At 44.4% G+C, this 26,010-nt stretch overlaps 1 protein-coding gene across 1 annotated transcript in view; it reads left to right on the forward strand.

Annotated features, from left to right (window-relative positions):
* Positions 1-30: 30 nt before the first annotated feature.
* Positions 31-26,010, forward strand: part of TBCD (tubulin folding cofactor D) — a 116,794-nt gene continuing 90,814 nt past the window's right edge. The window contains exons 1-12 of the mRNA XM_026051347.1: positions 31-217; positions 5,058-5,108; positions 5,296-5,393; positions 6,091-6,192; positions 7,691-7,834; positions 8,635-8,690; positions 11,366-11,498; positions 19,479-19,524; positions 21,869-22,001; positions 23,235-23,380; positions 24,180-24,240; positions 24,736-24,810. Of these exons, the coding sequence (XP_025907132.1) occupies positions 31-217; positions 5,058-5,108; positions 5,296-5,393; positions 6,091-6,192; positions 7,691-7,834; positions 8,635-8,690; positions 11,366-11,498; positions 19,479-19,524; positions 21,869-22,001; positions 23,235-23,380; positions 24,180-24,240; positions 24,736-24,810 (1,232 nt within the window). The remainder of the gene's footprint in view (positions 218-5,057; positions 5,109-5,295; positions 5,394-6,090; positions 6,193-7,690; positions 7,835-8,634; positions 8,691-11,365; positions 11,499-19,478; positions 19,525-21,868; positions 22,002-23,234; positions 23,381-24,179; positions 24,241-24,735; positions 24,811-26,010) is intronic.

Consider the following 26,010-nt stretch of genomic DNA (forward strand, 5'->3'; position numbering starts at 1 on the left):
CCGGTGCCGCCCGCAGGGCCCGTGGCGGACATGGCGCTCGGCGAGGCGGAGGGCGGCGGCCGCGAGCAGGAGGCGAGCACGGGCCTGGACGCCGTCGTGGAGGGCCACGTCCTGGAGAGCTTCAGCGAGAGCCACGAGGTGCGCGGGCTCCTGGGCGCCCTCCGCGCCGCCTGCGCCGACCCGGCCGCGCGCGAGCTCACCGTGGAGCGCTTCATCGGTGAGCGGGCCGCGGGGGGCCGCGGTGGCGGGCAGGTCAGCTCTGTGTGTGTGTGTGTGTGTGTGTGTGTGATCTGTGTGTCTCTGTGTGTGTCTGTGTTTGCCTTGCCCCCTTTGCCAAGTGCACGTCCCGTGCCCCACGGTAGTTAAACCAGGCCCTGGGTTTAAGAAAACTGAATTCCCCGCCTTGCTTGGCCGCCGTCGCCTGCGCCGATTCAGGCAAGGTGAATTCAGGAATGTGCGGAGAAATCTCGCTGTCCAAGAATGGAATGTCCATAAGGAGACAGAGGATACCCAAAACTTTATTCGAATAAAGGGAGAGTCCACCGGGCACATCCCTGTGGGGTCTCTCAGGTTGCTGGGGGACACAGCCCCCCTTTTATCCTCATTTCCCGGCCGCGGTGCCCTCTCCTTTTCCCCGCTGGCCAAGGGACTCGGGAGTCACAGCCTGCCTGGCCGCCCGCGCCCAGCTCGGTGCCTCCCCCCACGTGTTGGCACCTCAGGTCACTCGAGCCCTTTGTGCCCCCCTCGCTCCAGGCTCCCCGCAGTCTCTCCCCCCACTCCTGGCTCCGCTCAGTCTCCCCCCTGTCTGGGTTCCTTTTGTTCTGCTCATTAAAGATACAAACTTGAAACTTGTGAGGTGTATTCTGCTCAAGCCCAAACTTCTTGTGTGTGTATTTTCCACACAAGGAAGGTTTCCAGGCGTGTGTGCACATTGCAGGGAGGTGGCTCGGCTGCCCACGGCCGGCCCTGCTGTTTCCGAGCAGGGTTTGTCTGCGGCGTGCTCGGGCTTTGCTGTCAATGCAGCCCTGTTGGAACCTCTCAGTGCTTGGCAAGGCAGATCATGGAATCACAGAATGCTTAAGGTTGGAAGGGACCTCAGAAGTCATCTAGTCCAATGCCCTGCACACACAGGGATGTAGCAGGTCTTGCAGAGGCTTCAAGCGAACCCAGACGTTCATCAGCTGCCCAGAGCTCCAGCTGTGCAAAGGCTGAGGAAGGTGAGTGAGGAGCAAACTGAGCCACACACCACCCAGTACAAATGGGAAATGCTGCTTTAACTGTAGGTGTTACAGCTGTGTGAACAGAGGGGGAAAGAAGTTTGCACAAAGATAGTTTGCTATTGTTGATCATAAGTTTATGTGTTTTTATCAAATTCGGTATCTAACTGCTTGGTAAAAATACGCATGCTTCGGATTTTACGATTGCAGTTTCCCATCATAGATTTCACATTTCGTAGAAAATATATTAATTGCCGAACAGCATTCTTCATGCATGGTGAATGGAGGCAGCTCGGATGCGCCTGAGTAGCCCTGGGTTTGTGGGACCCAAGTGGCAGAGGCTCTGCGACCACCAGGCCCCGGCTCTGGCGCTGGGGTGTTACCATCCCCAAGGACCCGTGTCCTGGGTGTTGGGCTGCTGCTCTGTGGAACGGCTGCAACGTCCTGGCCAGGTAATCTGCAAAAACTCCTTCAGAGATTTGTGTATTTACAAACCAAATAGTTTTGAACGGATTAGCATTTTGCAAATGCTTTTGCAAAAATTGTGATGTTACAAAAACTTGCCATCAACAAAAAAAAAAAATAGTGCTGCCCTCTCTGTTTTCACAAAAGAGAAGCGAGGTAAGCAAAGGATAAACCAAAATGACCCCCGTCTAGAAATGTGGCTTTGCCAAGGTTCTTTGGTAGAAGTACAAATTCTAGCAGGAAACGGTCTCTGAAGTGCAGCTGGCTGGAGATAGGGAGCAGTTCATGAGTTTAGATTGTACGGCAGTAAGGAAGCCTGGCTGAGAAGTTGTTAACATCTGCTGTCTGTGTTCTGGGGTGGAGGCACTTCTTTTCTCTTTCCTTCCAGGAAAAACGGCACAAAGGGTAGAGCTGTGCACACTGTTAGGGATTACCTTAGTTGTAGGTAGGAGGAAGAGCGTGCCATGAGTGGAAGTATTTGGTGAGGATATTGTGGCAGAAATGACAGCTCCCCGGCTACCACTTTTCTGTCCATGATTTTGGAATTGGGTTGCTGATTATTCATTATATTGCTCCACTAATTTGTGATAGTTGTTAATATGTCCTGCATCCAGGATCATTTAACCCATCAGGTGTTATCTGAGAAAGCTAATGGTGAACATGTGACTATCCAGACAAAAAAGTAGCAAGAACACTCGTATTTATACTGATTCTTCAGTACTGTAGGTAAAAAGACAGAACTTGATGGGATAGCCAGGTGTTTTCTGGAAATCTTGTTTCCTATGAAGCCGTCGCCTGCTTGTGGAGCTGAGGTCCTGCCGTGCCTCACGTCACGTGTACAGTCTCTGGGTATTTACATTGTCTGTGTTCCTGACCTACCTGCATGCAGCTCTCTTCTGTGTCGTTAATGAGAGAAATTCCTTGGCTGGCCACCAAAGTGCCAACTGTTAGATTCCTGGGAGCATCTCCTTTGAAAACCGGGCTTTGTGGCAGTATGATCTTGATCAGCAGCACATGCCATTGCACGGCTAATGCACGCACGTACATACACACACTTAACTTTGATAGGCACGGCACTAGTTGTTGAGTATCTGCTTCTAAGGTTTAGTGTCATAATGTCACCCAAAACCGGGAATAAACCTCTTAACACCAGTGTAGTATTAAGAAGCAGATGTTCACTTTATTGCAGCGCTGGATGCACGAGGGATAGCTCCACCTGTCGTGTATCCCCAAGGTGTGTTTGCTAAAACTTTTTATTTCTCTATTATCTACATATGCATTAAATTCTAGGAAATGATCATACATATTCGTTCAATTTCCTGGGACTAATTACAATATATCCCACCCTCACATGCATGCACCCTCCTGTCCCTTTGGGGGTCTCTGGGGTTTTTTTTGAGACCCCTTGGTGGTCATCTTCACAGAGGTCACTTCCATATATGTCTTCATTTTGGCTCAGTAGGCCCTGTTTTGGTTCTGCTGTCCTGCTTCAGCCAGTTCCACGAAGATACGGAGGTCCTTATCTTTGTCTTCTACCAGTGTTTGCTCCTTTTGTCCGTATTCGCTCATAATATACCAGCATCACCTGCTCTTTTGTCCATATCCTCATAATATACCAACAACAACAGTGAAAATAAGTCCTTGGGTGCATCTTCTTCTGGGGTTTCTCATAACAATAAGGCCTCACTTCATGCTTCATTGGCAAAAGAGAGTGTCCCAAATACGTTGGCAGAGTTAGTGGGTATATAAACACGATGTTGAAGGTTGGTCTGTGTGCAAACCAGTCAGAAATGACCAGTTACAGAGGATTTTAACGTAGATCTTTAAAGCAATCTCAGAAGCCTGTGGTGTTCAACTTTGTAATCTACTAACATAGTTTTGTAGGGAAAATTAGGAAGGTTTTTTTTTCTGAAATAACAACATTACAAAAGCTTTCATTTCATTCCTTCTCTTCAATCAGTGTTTTGAGGTTTTATTTTAGATTTCTAATCGAAAGCGCTTGCTGTGAGCGCAGTGGCTCTTTTTGCGTTTTCCAGTTCCATTATTCATTTAAGATACCATTTATTCATTTAAGATACCATTAATTTCATGAGGAAGTTGGTGTTAATTAGGAGCTGAGTCTTCATCTCCTGGTAGTAAACAGCGCTTCGTAGACCCGACAGAGCGGTGCAGGTAACACAAGGATGCTCTTGGGCTGGCTGTGCCTGGAAAGCACTTGTGCCATGTCATGCAGTGGTCAGGCGTAGCTCTGTTGAACTTGTGTTGCATTTTAAATCTAACTATATGATCAAGAGGAGAAGGGTGAAAGGGTTAGAGAGCAAAACTGTTGGGAGAAACAAATGCAGGAAAAGGAGGGGTTAAAAACATATTTAATTTTAAGTAAAAAGACACTTTTTGACCAAATATCTAAAAGGATCCAGATAATCATCAATGTTGTTTTATAGCTGGGTTAACATTGGCTGTTTTATTATCTCTTGTGAAAACTAGCTTTTGAAGCACCAGAAGTTCTGCAGGAACTTAAGGAAAAAATTCTTACCCGTGAGGATGACAGAGCCCTGGCACAGGCTGCCCAGAGAGGCTGTGGAGGCTCCTTCCCTGGAGATCTCCCAAACCCGCTTGGATGCAGCCTGTGCCCTGGGTGACCCTGCGTGTGCAGGGGGTTGGACTAATGCCCTCTGAGGTCCCTTCCAGCCTTAAGCATTCTGTGATTTCTGTAGCTACTTTGCATTTGCACCTCCTGTATCTTGTTTGGGTACAGGCTGTTAAATATGTCCAAAGCATGGGGAAGAAGGTGTCCTTGTGGTGGCACCATGGGTGGCTGCGGAGAACTTAGCCCTGGCTGCATTAGCCTCAGGGTTGAAGAAGGCTTCATACTGCTGCACTTCTTGATGTTTAGGTATCGTGTGTGCATTTAGGTATCGTGTGTGTGTAAAACGAGTTAGTAACTTGATGTGTTAACTGGCAGAATTAGTGGGGAGCAGTAAGTGGAAATGGGGGTGTTGAGGAGCAGAGGTGAGCAGCGAGGCAGGAGGGGCTGGGAGGGCAGCATGGAGGGGCTCGCAGAGCAGGAGAGCGAGCGGCTGGGGCTGCCGGCTCCGCGTGCCGCGAGCGCTGCGCCCGGGGCCGCGAGAGCCGCGGCGGGGAGCGGGCGGCCGGCCCGGGGAGCAGCTCGGCCTTTGGGAGCAGGCGGCCCTGCGGACGCCCGAGCTGCTCTGCAGTCCCCCTGCTTTTGGCCTCTTCACACGTGGTGGCAACACTTCGCTTTAGACTCCTAATGTTTTTACTCTAAAGCTGTCTAGAATCAGAGGTGCATCTCTCAGTTAATGCTGTTAGTAACCGCTAATTTGATTTTCACAAGTATCTTTTCCTTTTCAGTTATAATGGACAAGTACCAGGAGCAGCCTAACCTCTTGGATCGACACTTAGGTAGAAATCTCATCTTTGAATTTATTATTTGTGTATGTGTCTGTTGAGCTAGAAAAATTTATAGTTACATCTCAAATTTACTGTAGATGATATTACATATATGACTGTTACCTCACTCTTTAATATTAAAAGTATGAGAAATTCAGAGCTACGCTATGTAGCCTCACTCTTTTTCTCCTTTCATTAGAGTGGATGATGAATTCCTTGTTGGATATAGTACGGGACAGTGAATCTTCTCCCTCGCTAATCCACCTGGCTTTTAAATTCCTTTACATCATTACAAAGGTAAAAAAAGAAATTTTTTACGCAGTAATTGAAAGTGCATAAGTTTGCTCTATTATCTTTGTTACTTAAATAATTTAAGCAATATTTTACTTTTTTTTTTAACAATAAAAGTAATTGTTGGAGTACTGCAATGAAACAAAGAGTTAAAAGCTTTTTTTTTTAAAAAAACCCCATTCACTCAGGTCTTCAGAGAGAGTGATACAATTAGCTAATGATATTTAACAATCCAGTGTAGTAAAGAGGGAAAAAAAAATGCAGACACTGGGATGCTGAGTGATAAAATGACTGTCATTTATGAAAGATATGCAAGGAAAGTATGTGTGTGTGTGTGTGGAAAGTATAACAAAAATACAGATTGACTGTGCAATTATATAATTGTTCAGCAAAGGTTTTCAGAGGTCTGTGTGCCAAAAGTAAATATGCCTTGAGCAGAAACTGATCCTCTCTTGAGCCAGTTTTTCAGTGTTTGTTTTAAAGTTTAAAAAAAAAAAAAAAAAAAAAAAAAGCTTCCTTTTTGTTCTTATTAGGCATGGAACAACTCGGAGACCTTGGAGGTATTTTAAAAAATAAAGTCATATTCTTATGGTTCTTGGTGCAAAGGAATCATAGGAGAAGCTCCTTCAGGGCTCTCTTCTTTTTCTTCAATCTGTGAGGATAGCCCATAGCTCACAGAATAGTGACACTGCTTCTTTTGCAGGTGAGAGGGTACAAATTTTTCCTCCCGATGTTTCCTCATGAAGTAGGTGATCTGCAGCCTGTTTTGGATATGCTTGCAGACCAGAATCCAAAAGACTGTGAGGTGAGAACTGTCTAACTCTTTACATTTCCCACAGAATTTTAGAAAATTCTTCCAAAAAAATGTTAACTGAATAGTTGGATTTAATACTAAAGTCACCTCTCAGAAAAGAAACTGTGTTGTTGAGGGGGAGGTTGTGGTTTGTTTTTCTTTTATTGGATGTGTTCTGCAGATTTAGAAACAAAGAGGTTTAAGTAGAGGTAAAAATCCCACTCATATGAGGGAAGCAGTATAAGCAACAGTAAAAGGAGTGGCAGCAAAAGATACTGAATTTCTAGAAGGTGTAACTGAAAAATACTTTTCTGCTATGGAGAGTGCTAATTGGTAACATTACTCCGTAACTTCAAGCTGATTTAAAATCAGAGGAAATGGAGCAGTTTGCTTTTGAGGTCTCTATTCCTGTTTCTTATCAGCAGGACACATTTTTAAAACCATTGGAGATCTCCTCTTTTGAGGAGTAAATGTGTGCGGGAGATGAGGAAGATGCTTTGTTTTCTTTGTTCCATTTCAGAATTTGTCCCCTCCGTTCCTATGTCCACGTTCAAATGTATGACGGACTTTTTTCCCCCTCTCATTTTGAAAGGAGGGAGGTGAAAGTTGGGGAGAATTGAACAGCTTGGACATGGATTTTTGCCTTTTGTAACGTATTTTTGGGGTGTAGAGAAATAACACAGAAATTCAAATTTTCTGCTTCCTGCTTGTAATTTTAAAAACAATGCAACAGCATTTCATTAGCTACTCTGCTTATTTAAGTTTCTTTTCTCTGAGTTTTATTTCTCTATTTTTCTGAGCAAGAATTATGATTGGCAAACAGAATTTAGGTAAAGTAGATTTGGGGATGGATTGTGATAACATATTTCATACTGTTGTATTAGGAAAAGAAAAATTTCTTAGAGGCTTATTGAGATAATTTTTAAGAGACCTCTATTGCAAGGGGCAAAATTGAATTATTCAAAATTGCATAACTGAATTCTTTACTGTAAAATCAAATCAGTTTTTAGTACCTCTTTCTGCTTCTGAGCACTTTGCCATTGTTATTGATGTAGCTGCATAAGTTTTGGCTCTGAAAGAGGAATTTCCACAAAACTATGGTCATCTCTTTCTTACAACTATCCACATAACAACTATTCCTCCTATGCACTCAAACATCAGTTTAAGAGGTGTTAGCTTTTCTGGTGAAACCTTACCTTAGAAGCTCCATGAAAGTTTCATCCTGTCTATCCCTGAACAGTTGTTACGATAACAACACTGAGTGAGAAGTCAGAAAGAGTACGATTGTTCTAGGTCCAAGGGGAGCGTCCCTCATTGCAACTTGCCTATTTGGGATCTCTTACACTTCTTTCCCCTTTGGGGTTTCGGAGCATTCGGGTTTAGAGTTTTTTCTTTGCCTTCTTGATTGAAAAGCTCCTTGGAGCCAGTGTGTGCTCTGTGCTCCAGGCCGTTCAGCTGCAATACGTTCCGGGACACGCAGTGTGTATTTTATTTTACCATTCTTCTCCAGACTTGGGAGACTCGCTATATGCTTTTATTGTGGCTCTCCATGATATGCCTGATTCCTTTCGATCTGGCCCGTTTTGATGGAAATCTTTCTGAAGAAGGGGGTGCTCGTGTGACAACAATGGATCGTATACTTAAAACAGCAAAGGTAAGTATGATACATCCCATAATGCATCAACCCTGTGATTATTTTTTTCAAGCTTAATCTTTTAATATAGAATAATATGTCGTATTGTCAAATAATATTTAAGGCAAAATTTTCTGTGTCTAATCTGTAAAGAATTTTTTCCATAGCTTTAGAGTCTTTAATATGTACCTGTATCTTTCATGTCAGGTGAGACTCTTAACTCTAAAGTAGTAAACTATTTTCTTTTATGACTGTCTGGTATGAATGTATATTTTTTAGTATATATTTACTACTGTAAAAGCTTCTAAAATTTGAAAATACTAGCAGGTTTTCCTGAAAGCCAAATTTTATGATGTATAGAAGAAATGACCATTTGATCAGGATGAGTAGCTCTGAGAAGCTATGAACATATGAAAGATTTTTGGTGAAGATAGTAAACTTCCAGTGAGCGTAAATGGAAGTGGCTAACTTGTGGTTTATTTTTATCTTAAGGGGCTTACGCCACACACACACACACACACACACACAGACCCCTGAACTGCTTTTCTTTCCAACAGTAGCAGCTCTTAGGTGACTTTTCACTTGTTCTTGTGCTGCCACATGTCTACAGCTCGAATTTAAGATTTCGGTAAATGTAGAGGTGCTTTGAAGGATACTGGAAGCAAGACTGTTGTCTGGGATATGGTTTGTTAAATAGAATATTTGGTTTCCTTCTGTTTGAGGCTTAGTACCATGTTTGTAAGCATTTCATGTACAAAGTTATTATGTAGCTGCATTGTTAAATCTGCACATGTGAACTTCCATGCATATTTTTCTTTTAGTGTTACTTGGTCGTCAGTGATAAGGCTCGCGATGCAGCTGCTGTACTGGTTTCAAAGTAAGTTTCTTTTGTGCTTCTTGGCAAGAAAGGAAGAAAACCCTCGTCTCCGGCTGTTTTTGAGTGTGACAGTATCACTGATCATGGTGTCAGGAGGGCTGAAAGCTGGGCAATCGTATGTGAGGTGTTAAACTTGCAAATAGCTTGTTTGTTGTTGGGAATGTGTCGATCACAAGTAATCGCTTAGTGCTGAGAGAATAATCAGAGCTCAGAGTGTTTTCTCTGGTTTCGAAGGACTTAGAAAAGCGCACCCCATGAGTATACAGTTGAGGTTGGAAGGGACCTCTCAAGGTGATCTAGTCCAACCGCCCTGCTCAAACAGGGGCACCTGCTGTGTCCAGATGGTGTTCGGGTATCTCCAAGGATGGAGACGTCCCAGCTTCTCTAAAATTACTCAGTTCTGTGTTCAGACACCAAGAAATTTCCCTGTTGCTAGTGTGCTGTTTTTTCTGATTTTTTTTTTTTTTTTTGCATCACTTCTGTAATTATGTCTTTAGGTTTATTATAAATTCGAAACAGTCATCTTCTGTACCTCTGCTCTCATTTCCTAACATTTTAGGAATATTAGGAAGTTTAGAATGAGTGCCTTTTAATCACATTCATGAGAATAATTGCATATAAAATATTACCTTGACAACTGCCTAGCTTAGACCTTTGGCATAAATGAGAAGATGACTTTTAAAGCATGGAGAACCAAGTCTTGTGCCATGCAGTGCTCATGAACTATGACTTACACCTCTTAGTAAATTTATCTTTAGTACTGTTTTTCACTTGTGATGCAAAGTAAATAATACAATGTGTGATTAATGTATGAAAGTAAATGATAGAAGACCTAAGTGTGAGAGTAAACACCTCTTATTCCAGCATAATCTCTCAGAAAAGGACTTGCATGAGCTCAGTTTATGATTTCCCGATTTTCCCCTTTTTTCCCTCCTCTCGCAAGGCTTTACGCTGCCGTGCCCCACACGCGCACTAACGTATGGCCGCTATACGCTAGAGGGCTCTGCTGGGACAGCTTTGCCGGCACCTGTGGAGCAGAGGCTCTCCTTGGTGCTTAGGACAGTACAGGAGCAAAACTGCTGTTCAGTGTAGATATCGTTACTTAACAGAGTTATTTAGTTAATGTGAAAACACCATTTTCAAAGTAGCCTAGTGCTTGAAAGAGCAGGACACAGAAGAGCCGGGCCCTAGGCCTGAGCGCGCTCGAGTTCCCCGCTCCTACGTGCGGAGTTCCCTGCTGAGCAGGGTGTGGGGCTGGGCGCGGATGAGGCCTCTCTGCGTTCGCAGGAAACTCCTGAGGGAGAGAGCGGGAGAGACGACGAAGGGCAAGTCCAGGTTGTGGTCCTTGCCCTAAGGAGTCTCTAAGCTGGGAGGGAAGATTGGGAACCACCAACATCCAAGATTTTCCCTTTTCCAAGTCATTCCCATTTCATAATGCGAAGGGGCTGCAGTTCATTCCACGATTCTTCTCTTTGGTTGCTTGGGGATGCGGCACCAGCAGGAGGTTGGGATGTCCCTGCGGTGCTTCATGTCCGGAGGCTGCTGCGCTTCCTCAAGGAAAATTTAACCTCCCTGGGGCGGGAAGGGACTCCAGGGACCTGTCACCTGCTGCACGGTAGCTGCTTGTGCACAAGACAGCTTTGTCCTTGCTGCTCTCTTAAGGGGAAAAAAACTAGTTAAAACAAAACAAAAAAAAAAAAAGGTAAACCCTTAACCGGGCCCTGCTTCCTTGTGCTTATATTGCTGAGCAGAAGTAGCCATGGGCTTTGACTCAAGTGATCTCATGTCTGATCAGGGTTTCCTGCTTTCTTTGGGTTTAGTATTCCCTGCTCCTAAGCTGTTAGCGTAGCTCCCTATCTGGCAGTAGGTGTGCGGAGGAGCGGGGTGTGGGCTCTGCTTACCCTGCTTGTGCGGGCGGGGAGTCGTATCTTGTGGGCTTTGCCGTGTGCCTCCTTATTTCCTTTGACTGTATTGGGAGCAAAGTTTTAAATGTAGTGTGGATGCCTCTGCTGGGCCACAGACCGAGTTATCAGGTGCTGAAGCACGTGCCCTAACTGTGGCTTGACAAGCACTGGGGATGGCTCCATTAATACCTTCAGGGAGATAGTTTAACCATGATCAACTATTTTGGTCCTCTATAAAAACAGATTAAAATGCATCTTCTGATCCATTCTCCCTGATAAGCAGTAAGTATTTGACCTTATCAAAAATTGGAAATAAAAATCTGCTCTGGGTGATGGCTGTGTGCCCTTTGAAACAGCTCCGTGTGACACACGTCAAGTGTGGATCTGTTGTGGAGCACATGTGCAGGGCTGCTGTTCTTGGTGAGAATTACTGTGTATTCAGTTCAGCTTTTCACCAGTTGTGATGAAAGTAACTTGATCTGGGAACTTTGTAAAGTTTGAAGCTTTACAAATACAATGAGACACCTTCACAATTCTAGTTAATAGGTTGCTATATTTTTGAGTCAAGTTTTGGATCAGAGCCTTGCTCACAAACAGAAGCCTAAAGAGCTGATGTTTGAGCTATTTCCACCCCCAAAAGGTGTAGGAAAATGCCTAGCAGAATTGCCTCTGGGAGCTGCAACCAGCTTGGATAGCAGGAAAAATCAGATTTTAACTGAGAGTCATGAAGTTTGTAACTGCAGGGTTTTATTTCTGTTTTTCCTGTGACAGGTTTATTGTCCGTCTTGATGTGCGACAAAAGCGGATGGCTGATTTTCTGGACTGGATCCTTTCCATGTTATCTAAATCCTCCTATCAGACCATGGAGGGGACTATCGTCATGAACGGCATGCTCCAGGCCCTGGTAAATACGGCTTTTCCTTTAAGAGATACAGGATTGCATCGATGGTGGTTTTGGTGTGTTTTTGCTTTTCTTTTCCCATATGGTATTGCTGTAGTAGGACTTCAATAGCAAATGCACCAAGAGGCTTCTTGTCCTTACATCACGTCCCGAGCTGGGACCTCCACGTGGGTATGTTTTCTTTAAGCACACTTGTCATTAGCAAATGAAATAGAAGTTGTCAGCATGGGTGCTGCTAAAGAATGCTCAAAACATCTCATTCCATTTCCACATCTCATTCTATGCATATATAGTAGTTATATCATTCTTTTTCTGACCTTGTACAAAACCCTTGAAAATTTAATAGGAAACACACAAATAGAAGTGTCCGAGCAGCTTTCCTGGGCATTTCGGAGTGGATAACCCAAATGTGCGAGAATTGTCAAAGTTTTGGCTGTTCTTTTCCAGCTAAAATATTTGCTCCCAGAAATACTAAACTTACTAGATAGTGTCTCTGAGTAGGCTGAAGAAATTACTTTCCTGAGTTTTTCTTTGCAAATCTGAACTAGTGCCTTTGTTCAATGCTGTTTGCTATGTGTGATTATAAAAATTCTTGACTCAGGAGCTGGATCCTTGGTTTGTGTTTTACAATTAATGTATTACACACAGGAAAAAAAAAAAAATGAACTGCATGGTAAGATAGTAGCAAGATTCATTTTAAAATTCATTCATTCTACTAGATTCTAAAAATGATATTTTGATAAACATTATATTTTTGTGATGCAGTGTTGTGAGGGTGGTAGCAGGAGAAGGGGTTGTTCCTTGCCGCCTTTGCGGCGGGGCCGCGGTGCCGCCCGGGCGCCCGCAGCGCCGTGCGTGCCACCCTGTGTGGCGGCTCTAGGAGTTGTGTGAGTCCGAGGAGCTGCTTTGGGGACAGAGCCCTGCGGGACGGTGCTCAAAGCTCTGCCAAAGAAGCGAGTGCCCGTGTGCGTGACGGTATTTTCCTTCAGCAGCTCTCCCAAATCAGAAGCTGGGAGAAACTTGCTATATTTAGAATAACTTAGAACTTGCTGTTGAAGCAAGAGGAAGCGTTACTTGTGTGCGTTGCAGGAGGTTTCAAAAGGCAGAATGATGTTTCATCATTTTATTGTCAGATCTGGAAAGGAGGCTGAGTGTTTGCCGTGCGAGGTGCATGATGAGACCTGCAGGATGTTTAATACATTAGTGTTCTGTCATAATTCCTTTGACTTTGGCTTTGGCTCTATCCACCTGTTCATTAGTGCATACTAAGCGAAACAGGTGAATCCTGAACAAGTAGAATCGAAACTCGAATGTGATACAATATACCTGGAAGCAGCAGCCTCCTGCCTTCTTGCCTTTATGTGCTTTTATTTTGCTCCCCCTGGCCAGAGAGAAGTTATTTATTGAACCCATTTCAGTCGTGTCCCAGTGGTAGTGCTTCCTCTTGAGGTGGTAGGTGTGAGCAGGCTGAAATTTTAAGACCTTTTCTTGCATTCAGTCCCGGATTTTTTAAATCTTGGTACAATGTAAGCACATATTATCTTGTTAGGGAAGAGGGTGTTTTTGGAAAGAGATATATGCAGGGATTTGTGTACCTAGCTGTGTTTAAGTGGAGGAGGAAATCTTTATTTCAGGAGTTTAATATTGGGTATTTTATAAAATGCTTTTAACAAGTGCATGTTGTTAAACTAAAACTAGTAGCCAAAAATAAAAGCAATATTTAAAGAAATGTTTCTTTTGAACCAAAAGATTTTAACAGCCCCCAGAGAACCAAAGTCAGTCATTGCTCACTGTGTAAAGCAGATACATCCTTGTGACAGATGACTGTGATTTGTGCCAACAACTCTAAAAATCCTTAGCTCATTCATCTGGCAATTCTTTACTTGAAGGGCAAAGCCCCAGCCCTGTGTGGGTGGGTTTGGTGCATGGGGGCACACAGCCACCCTCGGGTCCGCAGGGATGTGATATTGCCCTGCATAAAGGTGGAGGGGAAGAGTCCTGCCCTCTCCTCATTAGACCGATTTGGGGATTGTAATTTTATGGTATTTATGGTGTGCAGGGAGGACAGAGCTTGCAGTGAGATGGCAGCGGGCGACCTGCTTTCAAACGGCACGAACCTGCTGCGTTTCCCCGAGCCCACGCTGCCGGCCGCGCGGCTGCGCTCCCCTGTGCCCGCGGTGCCGCGCGGGCAGCACGCAGCCGGGTCCCCGCTTCCCTTCCACCAGGGCTTTCCCTTCCCTTTCCCTCTGCACCTGTGCCCGGTTGTGCAGCCCTGCCTGGCAGGTGCGGGCGCGTTGCAGCCTCGGCTGCTTCTCCGAACCGCGGAGAAGAAACTGCGTTTCTTGCAGCCCCAAAGTGTTGCGTGGCTCCCGCTTTGCTCAAGCCCTAGGGTAGCTTGCGTGGCTGCCTAATTGAAAGGCTGTAAATGCTGGATGGCTAAGAAATAGCCAACTTTTTCTCCAGCTTTTGTTTACTGGAAGGAAACATCTAGGCTGTTTCGAGAATCTGCATTTTAAATTCTCTTGGTCCGGAGGTTTGCTTTTAAACCTGCCATTATATCAAACAGCTTTTTAGTTATTGCCGCGGGGCGCAGCACTCCCAGTTCTTGCGTGACAGAGATGTCATCATGTTGAGGTAGCCCCGGGCACTGAAACTTATTAAACCTTATTTGTTTTATAAGTGATTCAGTATACAAGTGTGAGTAATAATTAAAAAAAAAAAAAAAAAAAAAAAAATACAACGCCCTGCGCCGTGATCTGATGAAACTCGAGAGCCTTAAGAACAGGGCATTTCCCTGAGCTGTCTCTAATGCTTATGTAGCAATAGCTGCTTATGTAAATTTTGCTGCAGGGGAGAAAGAACTCGCCGAGTCTATTCTTCCAGACCCAGAGGCACAGAAATAGGACATTTCCAAACAGAGCGTTTCCTAAGTCTCCCTGTTTCTGGCGTTCTCCAGTAATTTGTGATACCGGGATTGTCTCTTGGCGTTGGCGATTGTTTTTTATTTTGTTAATTTTTTTGCTTTTTATCTTTTTGAGGAAGGTGCTGTCGCTTCCTGGCCGCGTCCGGGCTGCACGGAGCAGCGTGGAGGCAGGGAGAAGCACTGACGGCCTGCTCCTCACTCGGCACCTTCTCTGTCAGTGAGCAGTCCAACACTGTGTAGGCACTTGGGTTTTTTCCTTCTCACAAAACAAGTGCCATGGTTATTCCAAGGTTCAGGACTGCAGCTGTCTCAAGGCCACTTTTTTCTTCTTTTTCCCCTCCTTGAAGCGTTTCAAATCTGTGTGTTCCCACCCTGCCCTTGCTCGGTCAGACGGTAGCTGTTCTGTTCACTCTCCGTGCATCAGTCTGCACTCCTTGGGATTTCAACATGGAAATAACGCTGAGTGTTATATAAATAACGCTGCCTCCCATTTTCCTGATAAATTAACAGTATTTAGTAAGAAGAAGGGGCCTTGACGCAGCCGCGTGGCCGCAGAGCCCCATCCTTGGGCTGGCCGTGCTGCCGGCTCCTGGCTCCCATCCCCACGGATAGCGGCAGGCGGGAATGCTGCCCAGCCCTCCCCGGGCCCGCCGGGGTTTGCGGCTACTAGGGGGTGCTCCAGAGTAACGAAAGGTGCCGTTCTCTCCGCTCCCGTCTTCCCGTGGCGCCGGCTCGGCCTCCCCTCGCCTGCTTACGGCCAGAGGGTAAGCAGAGACCTGCGCCTCCTGCTCGGCAGGAAGACGGACCTGCTCCCGCAGCGCCGCTGGTTTGTGTAGCTTGGGGAGTGTGTCCCACAGATGATCCTCCTTGATACCGCTCATAGAGGTCGGGGCTGTGCAGACAATTGGAAGGTGTGGTGCGTTTCTGCCATGATTACTAAGAAACTAGGGTTTGTTTTCCTTGCACCATGCTATTTCTAAAGCAAAACCAGACTTGACAGTCGTCACTGCTTGCACACCGCTGATTTTCTCTAATTTGTAGGTGGCTTAATTATTTATAAGAGAGGGAGTTGCATAGTTTTCAACAGGTTGGGTAGGTCGGTGTGTGCTCTGTGCCCTCATTAAAGTGGGAAGACGGTGGCGCAACTCGATCGCTCGGAGACTTCGGCAGACGGCTCCTCACTTTCAGTCTTGCTGGCTGTTGACGCTAAAATGCCTGTACAGGTGGCCAACCAAGCTTGTTAATTATTTTGTTTGTATCAGATTTTGCTGAAATAATGTCCCTCGGATGTTTCCTTCCCTTCGAGGCAGGAAGTTTAAACTGAAGAAGCTAGTGCTCATTTGTCGTTTTTTCCCCTCTATTTTTTTTGTTTTGTTTTCTCTTCATTCCTGGTGAAATGCTAAAATGCTCCTTTCATTTCTCCTGGAGACTATATGCACCCAGCTCACAGGCTTGGCAGGTCAGGCATGGGGAACATTTCTGCATGCTGCTTGGACTTGCCACAAAGTCATGAAAACTCGGCATTTCTGCATTAAAACACGAGCAGTTCATGAAAGCTGGATTTTTTTGCTTTGGTGAACATTTAAAGAGTAGTTTTCAGATTAGTTATTATCCACTCACTTCTGTAAATAGTATTTTTTGGTAATAGTTGCTATTAAACTTTTATCTGATACAAGGAAATACCTAATGGATCACTTACCAAGACTGGTGGATATATATAAGCTGGTGGATTTAACCTGCCGTGTTCTTCAGTGGTTGTGAACAGAGGTTATTTTCTTGTAGATGTTCTTCATTTTCAACTGTGTTCAATCCAAAATCAGTAGGTAGCAGATACTCTATTGAACAAAACCGTGTAAATACTAGCTCCAAATCTTAAGTTTAACTCTTAATTTATAACGTGGTTGCTACAACATACTTCAGTTGATTTGCACTTGTCTTAAAAGCTTAAAAATTAGAGCTTAAAAGCTCTTAAAATCGTTAAAAATAAAATGCTTGAATCCAGGAGTGAGGAAGGGCATCTGAAGCAGGTACTCAGCTTGCCCCAGAAGGGAGTGGATGCCTGTAACTTGTGTAGCTGTAAGCTTTGAATGTTTGAAACTTTCATATATTTTATGTTTTTTATATGGAGAAAGGCTTGTATAGGCAGATACGTATTCTTAATTAAATTTAATATTTTCTCTATTTTGAGCGATACGTAAAGTATTCTTAAATTTAATATTTTCTCTATTTTGAGCTCTCACGTTACAAAATGTGCTTATGAGAGATGGTCTTATGCAGTCCTTCAGACTGCCCTCTAAAAACGGTCAGCATTATTGGACTCGGTTCATGTCCTCTTACTGAATGACCTTCCTGTATAGACTTACAGTTTGGAGCCATCTTGTCCAGCCTGCTTTGTTTTCTGAGAAAATAAGCAACTCAGATATTTTTTTCCAATATTGTTGTACAAAGTTGTTACGATGTTTATATCACGTGAACGTGTATTGTAAGTACCTGCTGCCTTTGCATGAGTGGTGGTTCTCTGTTGAAAGGCAGATCTGAGGTGGTTTATGTAGTGAAGCAGTGTAGGGGAAGGTGTGTTGCTTTTTTAAACGTGTGAAAGGGGGTTGGCCGGCTTCAGTCTTCTGCATTGAGTAGTGGGCCAGGAGTCTGCTGCCCTATTTCCCTTTAGAAAAGCATTTTGGAAATGTCTCCTGAAGACATTTAAGGGTTTTCTTTTCCCTCTTTCCTTTCCTGCTTGCGTGTTGGGTACCGTCTTCCCATGTCTTGCTCAGGAGGTGATGCCTCCCGGTGAGCCTTTCCCCAAGGACTCGGGGCTAGATTCAAAGTCGGCCTCGAGGATGTGAAAACTAGAGGCAAATGGAGAAACATGTGGGAAGGTGCCAGAGCCGAGGAGCTAAAATCAGGGAGTGCGTCGGGGCTCTGGGGGTGGCATCAGTGCTTTGTGGGCACTGATGAGAAAGTACCTGGGGGACAGACCCCCAGTGCCGGTGCAAGGGCTGGTCAAGAAGGAGCCTCGGCCCTGTGAGGAGCTGCCAGTGCTCGGTTGGGCTCCCAGGGACCTGCTGGCGGCCCGGGGTTGGGTGGCACTGCCCAACCTCCCTGGGGACCAGCGCAGAGCGACGAACGCCATGAAGGGGCTGGAGCGGCTCTCGTGTGAGGAGAGACTGAGCGAGCGGGGCCCCTTCAGCCTGGAGAAGAGAAGGTAGAGAGGGGATCTGGTCAATGTGTATAAGTACCTGAGGGGAGAATGAAGGGAGGAAGGGGCCAAGCTCTTCTCAGGGGTGGCCAGCGACAGGACGAGGGGTAGTGGGTACAAATTAAAACCCAGGCAGTTCCGTCTCCATGTGGGGAACAACTTGTTTGGTGTGAGGGTGCCCGAGCCCTGGCCCAGGCTGCCCAGGGCGGCTGCGGAGGCTCCTGCTCTGCAGATCTCCCCAACCCGCCTGGATGCGCCCCGGTGCCCCGAGCTCTGGGTGTCCCTGCTGGGGACAAATTTAGGGGCACTCCAGAGTTGTCGACTCTGCCAACCTTATGCAAATTTTTATTGTTGCTTTTCTGTATTGGGCTGTTGTAGTACAAGTTTTAGTTTTCCTTTGCATGGGGGAGATTTGGAGACAGTGCTACCTTGGTAAGGTACCTTGGTAAAAGCTATGGTATATTTGCACTATTTGTGTTGGTACTTGTTTCTATTAGTAGCTTTTATTGGCCTGAAGTAGTTCCGTAGCATTTCTGCTTTGTAAATACTTTGAAAATATTTTAAAATCTGCCTTAGAATTGTTTAGTGACTGATGGCAATTCAGTATCTGTTCCAAATTCCACTATGCAGCTTGTAGTGTTGCTAGCCAGAAGCACTAATTTAGCATCCTGCAATGCAGTTTAGTAACTAAATAAATAGGTACATAGCCTAAAGGTGTTTTTATTGCCTTTGTTGCTTTTAACCACACCTGCAGTATCGGAGGCATCTGTGCAGTCGGTATTTGTGAGAAAGAACATATTTTTAAAGGCAAGTCTGAATTCTCATTTAAATCCCATGCAAGGTTCCTGGAAAGATTTTCTTCTGATGAAACAAAGGAAAATTAAGTAGGTGAAGCCGGTAGTTTTGATGCCTTGTGGGAGAAGCGAGGAGCTACTACAACTGTGTAACCTGTTTATGTTCGGTGTTAATAGTCCGTCTTAATGTAGAATTGAGGCTTCATCGTACTAGGTTTTTACCTGTAATTGTAGAATTTAGGATGGAAGCTCTTTGCAAGGTTAAATACTCAAAGTCTTTTTAAAATCCCTCGCTGCAGGAATGTGCCTGACGGGGGTGTTTGCAGTGGCCTGGCAGTGTTAGGAGAGCGGGGCAGCTTGTGCTGAGCAGCGCGAGCTGGAATGGGCCTGCGCTCCCGCCGCCCCTTCGGAGCTAAACTTACCCTGCTTGCCGCTCCTGGTACCCTGCTAGGCAAGTCTGGTCCAGTTCAGCGTGGAATTTCCAACAGCCGTTGGAAGAGCCATGTAGGATACTTGGCCAGGCAGCCCGTGGCAGGTTTGGCGCTAACAGCGCAGCTTCTCGCGCGCACCGCGTCCTGGCAGCGCGCGGGGCAGCGGCGAGGGGCCGAGCAGGGCACGGGGCCCCCCCTTCATCCCCGTTCCTGTTCCGCTGCTTCCCCTGCCTCTCTGGAGCTCCAGAGCAGGAGGAGCTGGTCGCCCTGCGGCTGCAGGGTGGCCGCGCGCTGGGCTGGACAGCACAGGGCTCCCGGAGCTCCCGCGGCTGCCGCCCTGGCTCCCCGCTCCTCCGGCTCCCCGCTCCTCTGGCTCCCCGCTCCCGCGGCTCCCAGCGCTGGCTGCCTCCGTTAGGGGCGGGCAGGGAAGGGCTGCCTGCCTAGCCTTGACTCTGTCTGCCTGCAGAGAAGTCGCACTTGCACCCTAACACTTTCTCCTTTTAGTGCCATAAAAGTTAGCAAATGCTACGCATTACAAAATATTTTTTTATAATGTTCTTGCAGTAACTATATACATGGTGCATATTTTGCTTTAGGATTTTTATAATCTCACGTTTCTTTTCCCTATTCTGTTTGTAGGCACAATTATTTAAACATGGCAAGAGAGATGAATGTTTACCATTTGGTAAGTCTGTGACTTTCTGTTTTTTGTTTTTAAATCCATTCTAATAAAAATTGCGAGGAGAAAGATATGCTAATAAGGAGAGCTGATGTAAAGATTAAAATTGATAGGAAAATTATAAAGCATGGGGAAATAAGAAAGAAAAAAGATGACAAAGCTCATGGAGCAGAAGGTGCAGCTGAGCAGTAACGAATTGGAACATATCATCAAAGTGTCCAAGATTTGGCAGCTTGGCCTCTACCATAATAAAGGGCTGAATACGGAACATAAAAACTCTAAGATGTGTCAAATATTTTAAAGAAATTCAATAGACCATATCTACTGCTGCTGTTTGCAAAGTGTTTGCAAAGAAGTTGAAGTTTTAACTGAAGCTCAGGAGTTAGGAAATCTGAGTATTCAGGAGCCTGCTGTGTAACCAGGTCCCTGAGAGAACGGTCCGGTCGTACCCTCGGAATGAGAAAGCCTACGACGCCGAGAGATGGGGATGGATACAGCTGGGGTGGGCAGGCACCAGACAGAGCCCTGCAGGTTGCTGAGCAGCGTGGTGGGAATTTATTCATCTCATGATGATTCCAAGAATATGATGGGGAGTGCAAAATAACCGTTTGCTTTTTATAGCTCTTTGATAGTCACAAAGTGAGGTAGGAGAAGATGAAGGGCAGTACCAAAACAATACAAAGGACGACATTTTTTTCCAGAACACCAGTAGTGTGGTTTGAGTTATTGATAAGAATCAAGCAAAGGCATAAACTCAGTTTAGAATGATTATGGATTGATTTAGGAGGGGGGAAAAAAAAACACCAGAAGGAGGTGGTTTGGGAGTTGTTTTGATTTAAGAGAAGAAACTTTGTTGATCTATATCTAGAGTTGGGAAGTGTGCGGTTCCTGCAGAAACTGGGACTGACATCGCGGGGCCGTCTCTCAGTGCCTGAGATAGGGGTGGAGGTGGAGATAAGATAATGAAGAAGAAAGAGGAAAGAATGAGGGATGTCTGTGCAGGCTGATCATGAGCAGACACTGGGAAACGCTGACAAAATATTGCCCCAATTGATTAAAAAAATGACTAATGACATTAACTGCGTTGGTAGGATTAAGTGTTTTGGCCTGTGGCATCTACAAAGGCAATGTATTAGTTACAAATCTGGTAACCTGAGCAAAGTCATGGGCATATTGTGAGTGAGTTTATTACAGAAAAGGTAGAATACTTAGCACTTGGAAGTAAATGTTAAATGGAAACTGATGGGAAAGGGAAAGCGTGAGAGACAGACTATCAGAGATGACTAATTTTTTACAAGTTTATAATAGTTGTGAGGATCAAATCGGGGAAAAAGAAAAAAAAAAAAGGAAACTACTGTTTTAAAAGCTGCCTTTTGCATTATAGAAAAAAAAAAAAAACCACAATTCCTGAAAGCATTTGCATGGGGCTGTGCCTATTCCAATGATTCAGGAGGTGGCAGGACTTGGAGGAGGTTTGCATTTAAATATTCTTAAAATGTTTCTAGCTGTGAATATTGTTTCTGCAGCTTCCTCCTTTTAAAGCATTGTCTCTAGCATTAACAATTCCAAAAAAAGCAAACAAAACCCCAAAACAACAAAGTGCTGAAAGATACTGAAATAATCATTACTGACTTTACTCGTTTGTCTATTTGTATTAATTTCATTAATATCTCAGTATGTCAGGTCTAATCATTAATGTGTTTTTTTTTTTTGAAGAGGAGGAGAAGTTTTAAAATTTCCTGCCATATTATTTCTTAGGCTTTGAAGTGATGGTTAAATCCTTCATCTCATGGTATATTTGTAAGCCCAATAGGAAACTAGAAGAAGAGACTGTGTAACTTTGTGCCACTGTAATCCAATGTTTGCAGCGTTGGTAGCAAGAGTGGCAGCTCTTTGGGAGACTGTGCTGCTCGTCCCTATAAAGCACCCGTCAGCCCGAGGCCCATTCTTTGAAATAGTCAGTAACTGCTTCGGGCCGTTCTGTGTGTAGTACGAATGTATTCCTTGTGAAAAGTCTGAATTCTGCCCTGCGATGCTCATTAATCTCATCCTTTCCATTAGCCCCATGTCTTCTGCTTTGCTATAGAATAACTTTGTCCCCTTTGATGTGTTCAAAGGAAAGGTTTTCTTGCTGTCTGTTTACACGTGCATTTAGAGTGGGAAATACTGTGTATATGGACATTCATCCTCTTAACATTTTCTGAGCAGAGGGGTTAGATGGGAGCTGCCTGAAAATGAGAGATGAGCAAGGTGGAGGGGTGCCGGGCGCCGAGCCTGGCGGCAGAGCAGCCGTGTCGGCCTCCTCGGGCTGCCAGGGTAGCACCCATAGCACCTTCCTTTTCTTTTGCAGCTCCCACTGTACTCGAGTGCCTCGATAACTGCAGGCTGTCCGAGAGCAACCAGATGGTTCTTCGCAAGCTGGGCATGAAACTCGTTCAACGACTCGGACTGACGTTCCTGAAACCAAAAGTAGCCAAGTGGAGGTTAGTTTAAAGCTGAAACCGACGTAAAATCTGCAAGAGAAAAGAAAAAAAATAACCTAGACTCAAAACTAACTAAAACAACCACCACTACCACCAAAAACCAAACAACCCCCCGCCCCACACACACACACCCCACCACCCTAGCTCCATCCCTTTGACTGCCCGGTCCTCATTGAAAAGAAGTAAAAATCTCCCTTCTTCCCTCTCACCCCCACATGTTATTTGAGAATGAAGACTAGCTTCATTTGAATTCTTGGGATGCAGGAGCATTCTTCTGTATTTAGTTTCCTGTATTTTCTTTTAATTTTGGTATGGTAAACCAGTGATGTGACAAGCCAAGTCTCTTGCCATTTTGTGTTGCACATTATGCAAGCAGAAGCCTGTTCGTATATAATGTATAACTTGGTGAAGATGGGAAGAGGGTGACCTTTGTTACTGAAGTTGATCTAGTTCAATTCTGTAAGAGGGAGCATAACTTTCCCATTACATTGTTCTACCCTGATTCGATAGAAAGTTCACAGGGGAAAAGTGGTTTGCAATCCCACTTTAGTTTTGCATATTAGTCAGGTTCTGGTGTCTGGTTTTACTTATTGCCGGAGGGCAAACTCTTTTTCAGATTTCTCGCACTGATATTTTAAAATTGCAGGCTCCATCGGTGACTATTTTTTTACTGGATTTCTTTTTCCGACTTTTGAGAACGTCCTTAGGCACAGCAAATTCCTTTTAGGTGGAGAATGTACCTTGCCCAATGGCAAAAGTCAGTTTAGCATGTAAAGTATATCTCTTGTAAGAATGTATCTACACCACAGGCGGGATATCTGCGTACAGCGTATTCAGAATGGACTGATCTGGCTTTAACATTAAAAAAAAAAAAGAAATTAGCAAGTTTTTTTCTTTGTTTTCTTCAAATTTTGGATGGATATTTAGGGAGAGGTGAGACTTTTGCCTGTATTTCTTTCATTGCCATTGGTGGAAAGTAGGTTATTGAAACAGGAAGAGGAGGGAGATGATGAAATGTATGGCATAGTTTTGCACAGGAATCACCTCGTCCTTCTGGAAAGGAGACAACTAGGTCGGGAGAGAGGCGAATGGGGGGTGCCTTCCCCTACCTGTCTAAAGTAGCCGGACAGGTGGACGTTGGAGGTGGTCAGGAATGCTTGCTGGCCACGTGCACCCGCTTCAGATGCAACTTAAATCCACAAAATAAACTAACCGTGTCCTCCTTGTGTGCAGATACCAGCGTGGCTGTCGGTCTCTGGCTGCCAATCTGCAAGCTCAGAGTTTGGCTGTGCAGAATCAGAAGGTAACAACTGCTGCTGCCGTCGAGACTGATGAGGAAGAGGAGTATGATATTCCAGGAGAGATCGAAGATGTTTTAGGTGTGTTGAAACTGGACAGACGTGACTGCCGTGCCTGTTAACTAAATATACACTGGAAAACAATTCAGTTTCTTAGTATTGAGAAAATCATAGCTATTTGCACTAGTGCAGAATTCCAGGAGCCTGCGGCGTGTGTAGCTGGTTGGATCCCAGTTGCTGGTTTTTGTGGGATGCAGCTCGGCGCTGCGGCGTGGCCGGAGCAGGGCAGCACTCAGGGCACGGGGGAGGATGGAGGGCTCGACGTGCTTTTGGGCAGCCTTGTCCAGGAATGGGGAAGAGATCCCTTCAGCATTTGACATGGGGAAAGATCAACTGAAATTAGTAATGAAAAATGAAATAAAATTTGTTACGTGAAAATGGAAGCATTATAGTTGAAAGTTTTAAGCTGGGGCAGTATCAAAGGTCACAGCATTCTCTATTAGTAAGCGTGGGTTAGCAGTTTTTCTGCTAGTTTACTGGTGGATATGCTGTAAATAAATAGATATAAATTACACTAGAAAACTTTGATAATGGAGTTAGTTAATGAATCACTGAAAAAAATCACTATTCTCCATGCTGAATCTGCCAAGTGCTTAAATTTTCAAACTAATGCCTCTCTGAGAATTCTCACAATTCTGACTCTGTTTTTTCTTTGTTTTCAAAACATGCTTGTGGTACAAATGTTAGAAATCTGAATACAAGTGTTGTTTGAACTAGAAGGCACTTATATTAAGAGGGAAGTGGATTTTCAGCATTTTAAGAAATCTTTCTGTTGTTATAGAAATGAGAGTAATCTGTTTTGTTTGAATAAAATCTGCAGAGCAATTGTTGGTTGGACTGAAAGACAAAGACACTATTGTCAGGTGGTCTGCAGCAAAAGGGTAGGTTTTTTGTGGTTACTCTAATAAACTAAATAAGTTAGAATTACAATCTGATATCCTGTGATTCATAAATTATGTTTCTTCTCAATATTCCCAGTTATTTCAAATAGCTCCAGCACAGCTGCTGCTGTGGAGCCACAACTGCTACTGTTCCTGGGTGTTTATGAAAGTGGGATAAAAAAAAATCGGTTATGTTTGGGAATAGACATTCTGGGTAAGACATAAGTTGAGGATGTCAAGTAGCATTTCTGTGAAACATGTTGTCTTTTCCACTTGAATTTGTTTTTCCTGTGTTAAATTTTCAAATGGATTGTTTTTGTTCCAAATGGGTTGTTTAGGGTGACAGCACCAGGGTAGTGCATTGTGATTTTGAAGTCAGACATCTTATTGTAAAATTCCAGTAACTAATTTTCTGGGTGTGGTTTTTTTTTTTTTTTTTTAAATTTGACTTATCAAAAACAGTACTAATCACTTTGTTTCTTTTTCCTATTGTAGAATTGGTAGAATAACTGGAAGACTTCCAAAAGAATTAGCAGATGATGTGGTTGGGTCTCTGCTGGAGTGTTTTAGGTAAAAATCTTACTTCACATTTTCCATGCATCTTCAGTTTGCTTGCTCCCAAAACAGGACAATGGCAGTTAGGAAGGCAGGTCTAAAATTCTATGCATTTTTGAAAAGAATATGCTTTGATTTTTTTTTTCTGCCAGATTTCAAAATCTTCCATGACGTGAGTATGCTAAGAGTGTTCAGTGAAGAAACTGTTCCTAATGCCTAGACATTTTAAAATAAGGCAGAAGGACTGAAGTTGATCCTTGCAAAAAACGAATGTACTCCTCAGCTCGTTGCTTTCCAAACCCGTCGCGTGCCTGTGTCAGGGATGTTGTGCCACTGATGCCGGCAGGCTTGGAGGTGCCGTAGAGCTGGAGATGGGTTTCCACAGGCTGCTGAGCACCAGCGCTGTGTGCGGGGAGGCCAGGGAGAGTCGTGGGTCGAAGGGCTGTAGCACAAGGTTGGGAACCCAGGAATGACGTGGAAGTTGTTGCCTTTTGGATGTTATGTTTGAAGAAATAACCTAAACTAGGAGGCTGTTGCTACAGAGCAAACGAAACGAGTAGTTTTGTTCACGCAACACATGCTTAAGCTATAACAAGTCCTGCCACAGGACGCTGTGAATGCTAAGATACATTTTCAAAATTTGTGTTTGTCCACTAGTTGCTGGAGTTTTATTTTGGAGAGGGTTGGTGCTCACTTGCCTTGTTCTTATGCTGTACCATAGACATCTACTGTTGCCCTGTGTGAGAGAGAGGTTTTGGGCTGGGTGAATCCATGCTCTGGTCAGGGGTAGTCATCGGGAAGTCCTTTTGGCATCGTTTACTGTTGCATGTCCTGCTTTGGCATCCGGATCGAGCATGTAAAGGAATAAAGTATTGAACAGGTAGGGTATGCTTATTTTACATTAGGTTAATGATCGGGTCCTTGTTAAGGACTTGGACTTTAAGATCCAAACCATCCATAGCTTGAGAAGAACCATCTGATTTTTGATTGAGCTATTAACCAAAGGCTTAATTTCTTAATTTGTAAAAAAAAAAAAAAAAAAAAGAAAAATTATCAGTATTCCTTTTGCCACTCAAATGTACATTTTCAAAAATGTTCTCATGTGGCTGAGAGTACAAACTAAAACCATCAACTCAAAGAATAAGCCATTCAAAAAATGAAGCTCCACAGTCTTAAAAACTTGCCAGAAAGTATCTACTTAGACATGTCATTTCC

Source organism: Nothoprocta perdicaria, unplaced genomic scaffold, assembly GCF_003342845.1.
Source record: "Nothoprocta perdicaria isolate Ctin4 unplaced genomic scaffold, notPer1 scaffold_75, whole genome shotgun sequence".
Classification (NCBI taxonomy): domain Eukaryota; kingdom Metazoa; phylum Chordata; class Aves; order Tinamiformes; family Tinamidae; genus Nothoprocta; species Nothoprocta perdicaria.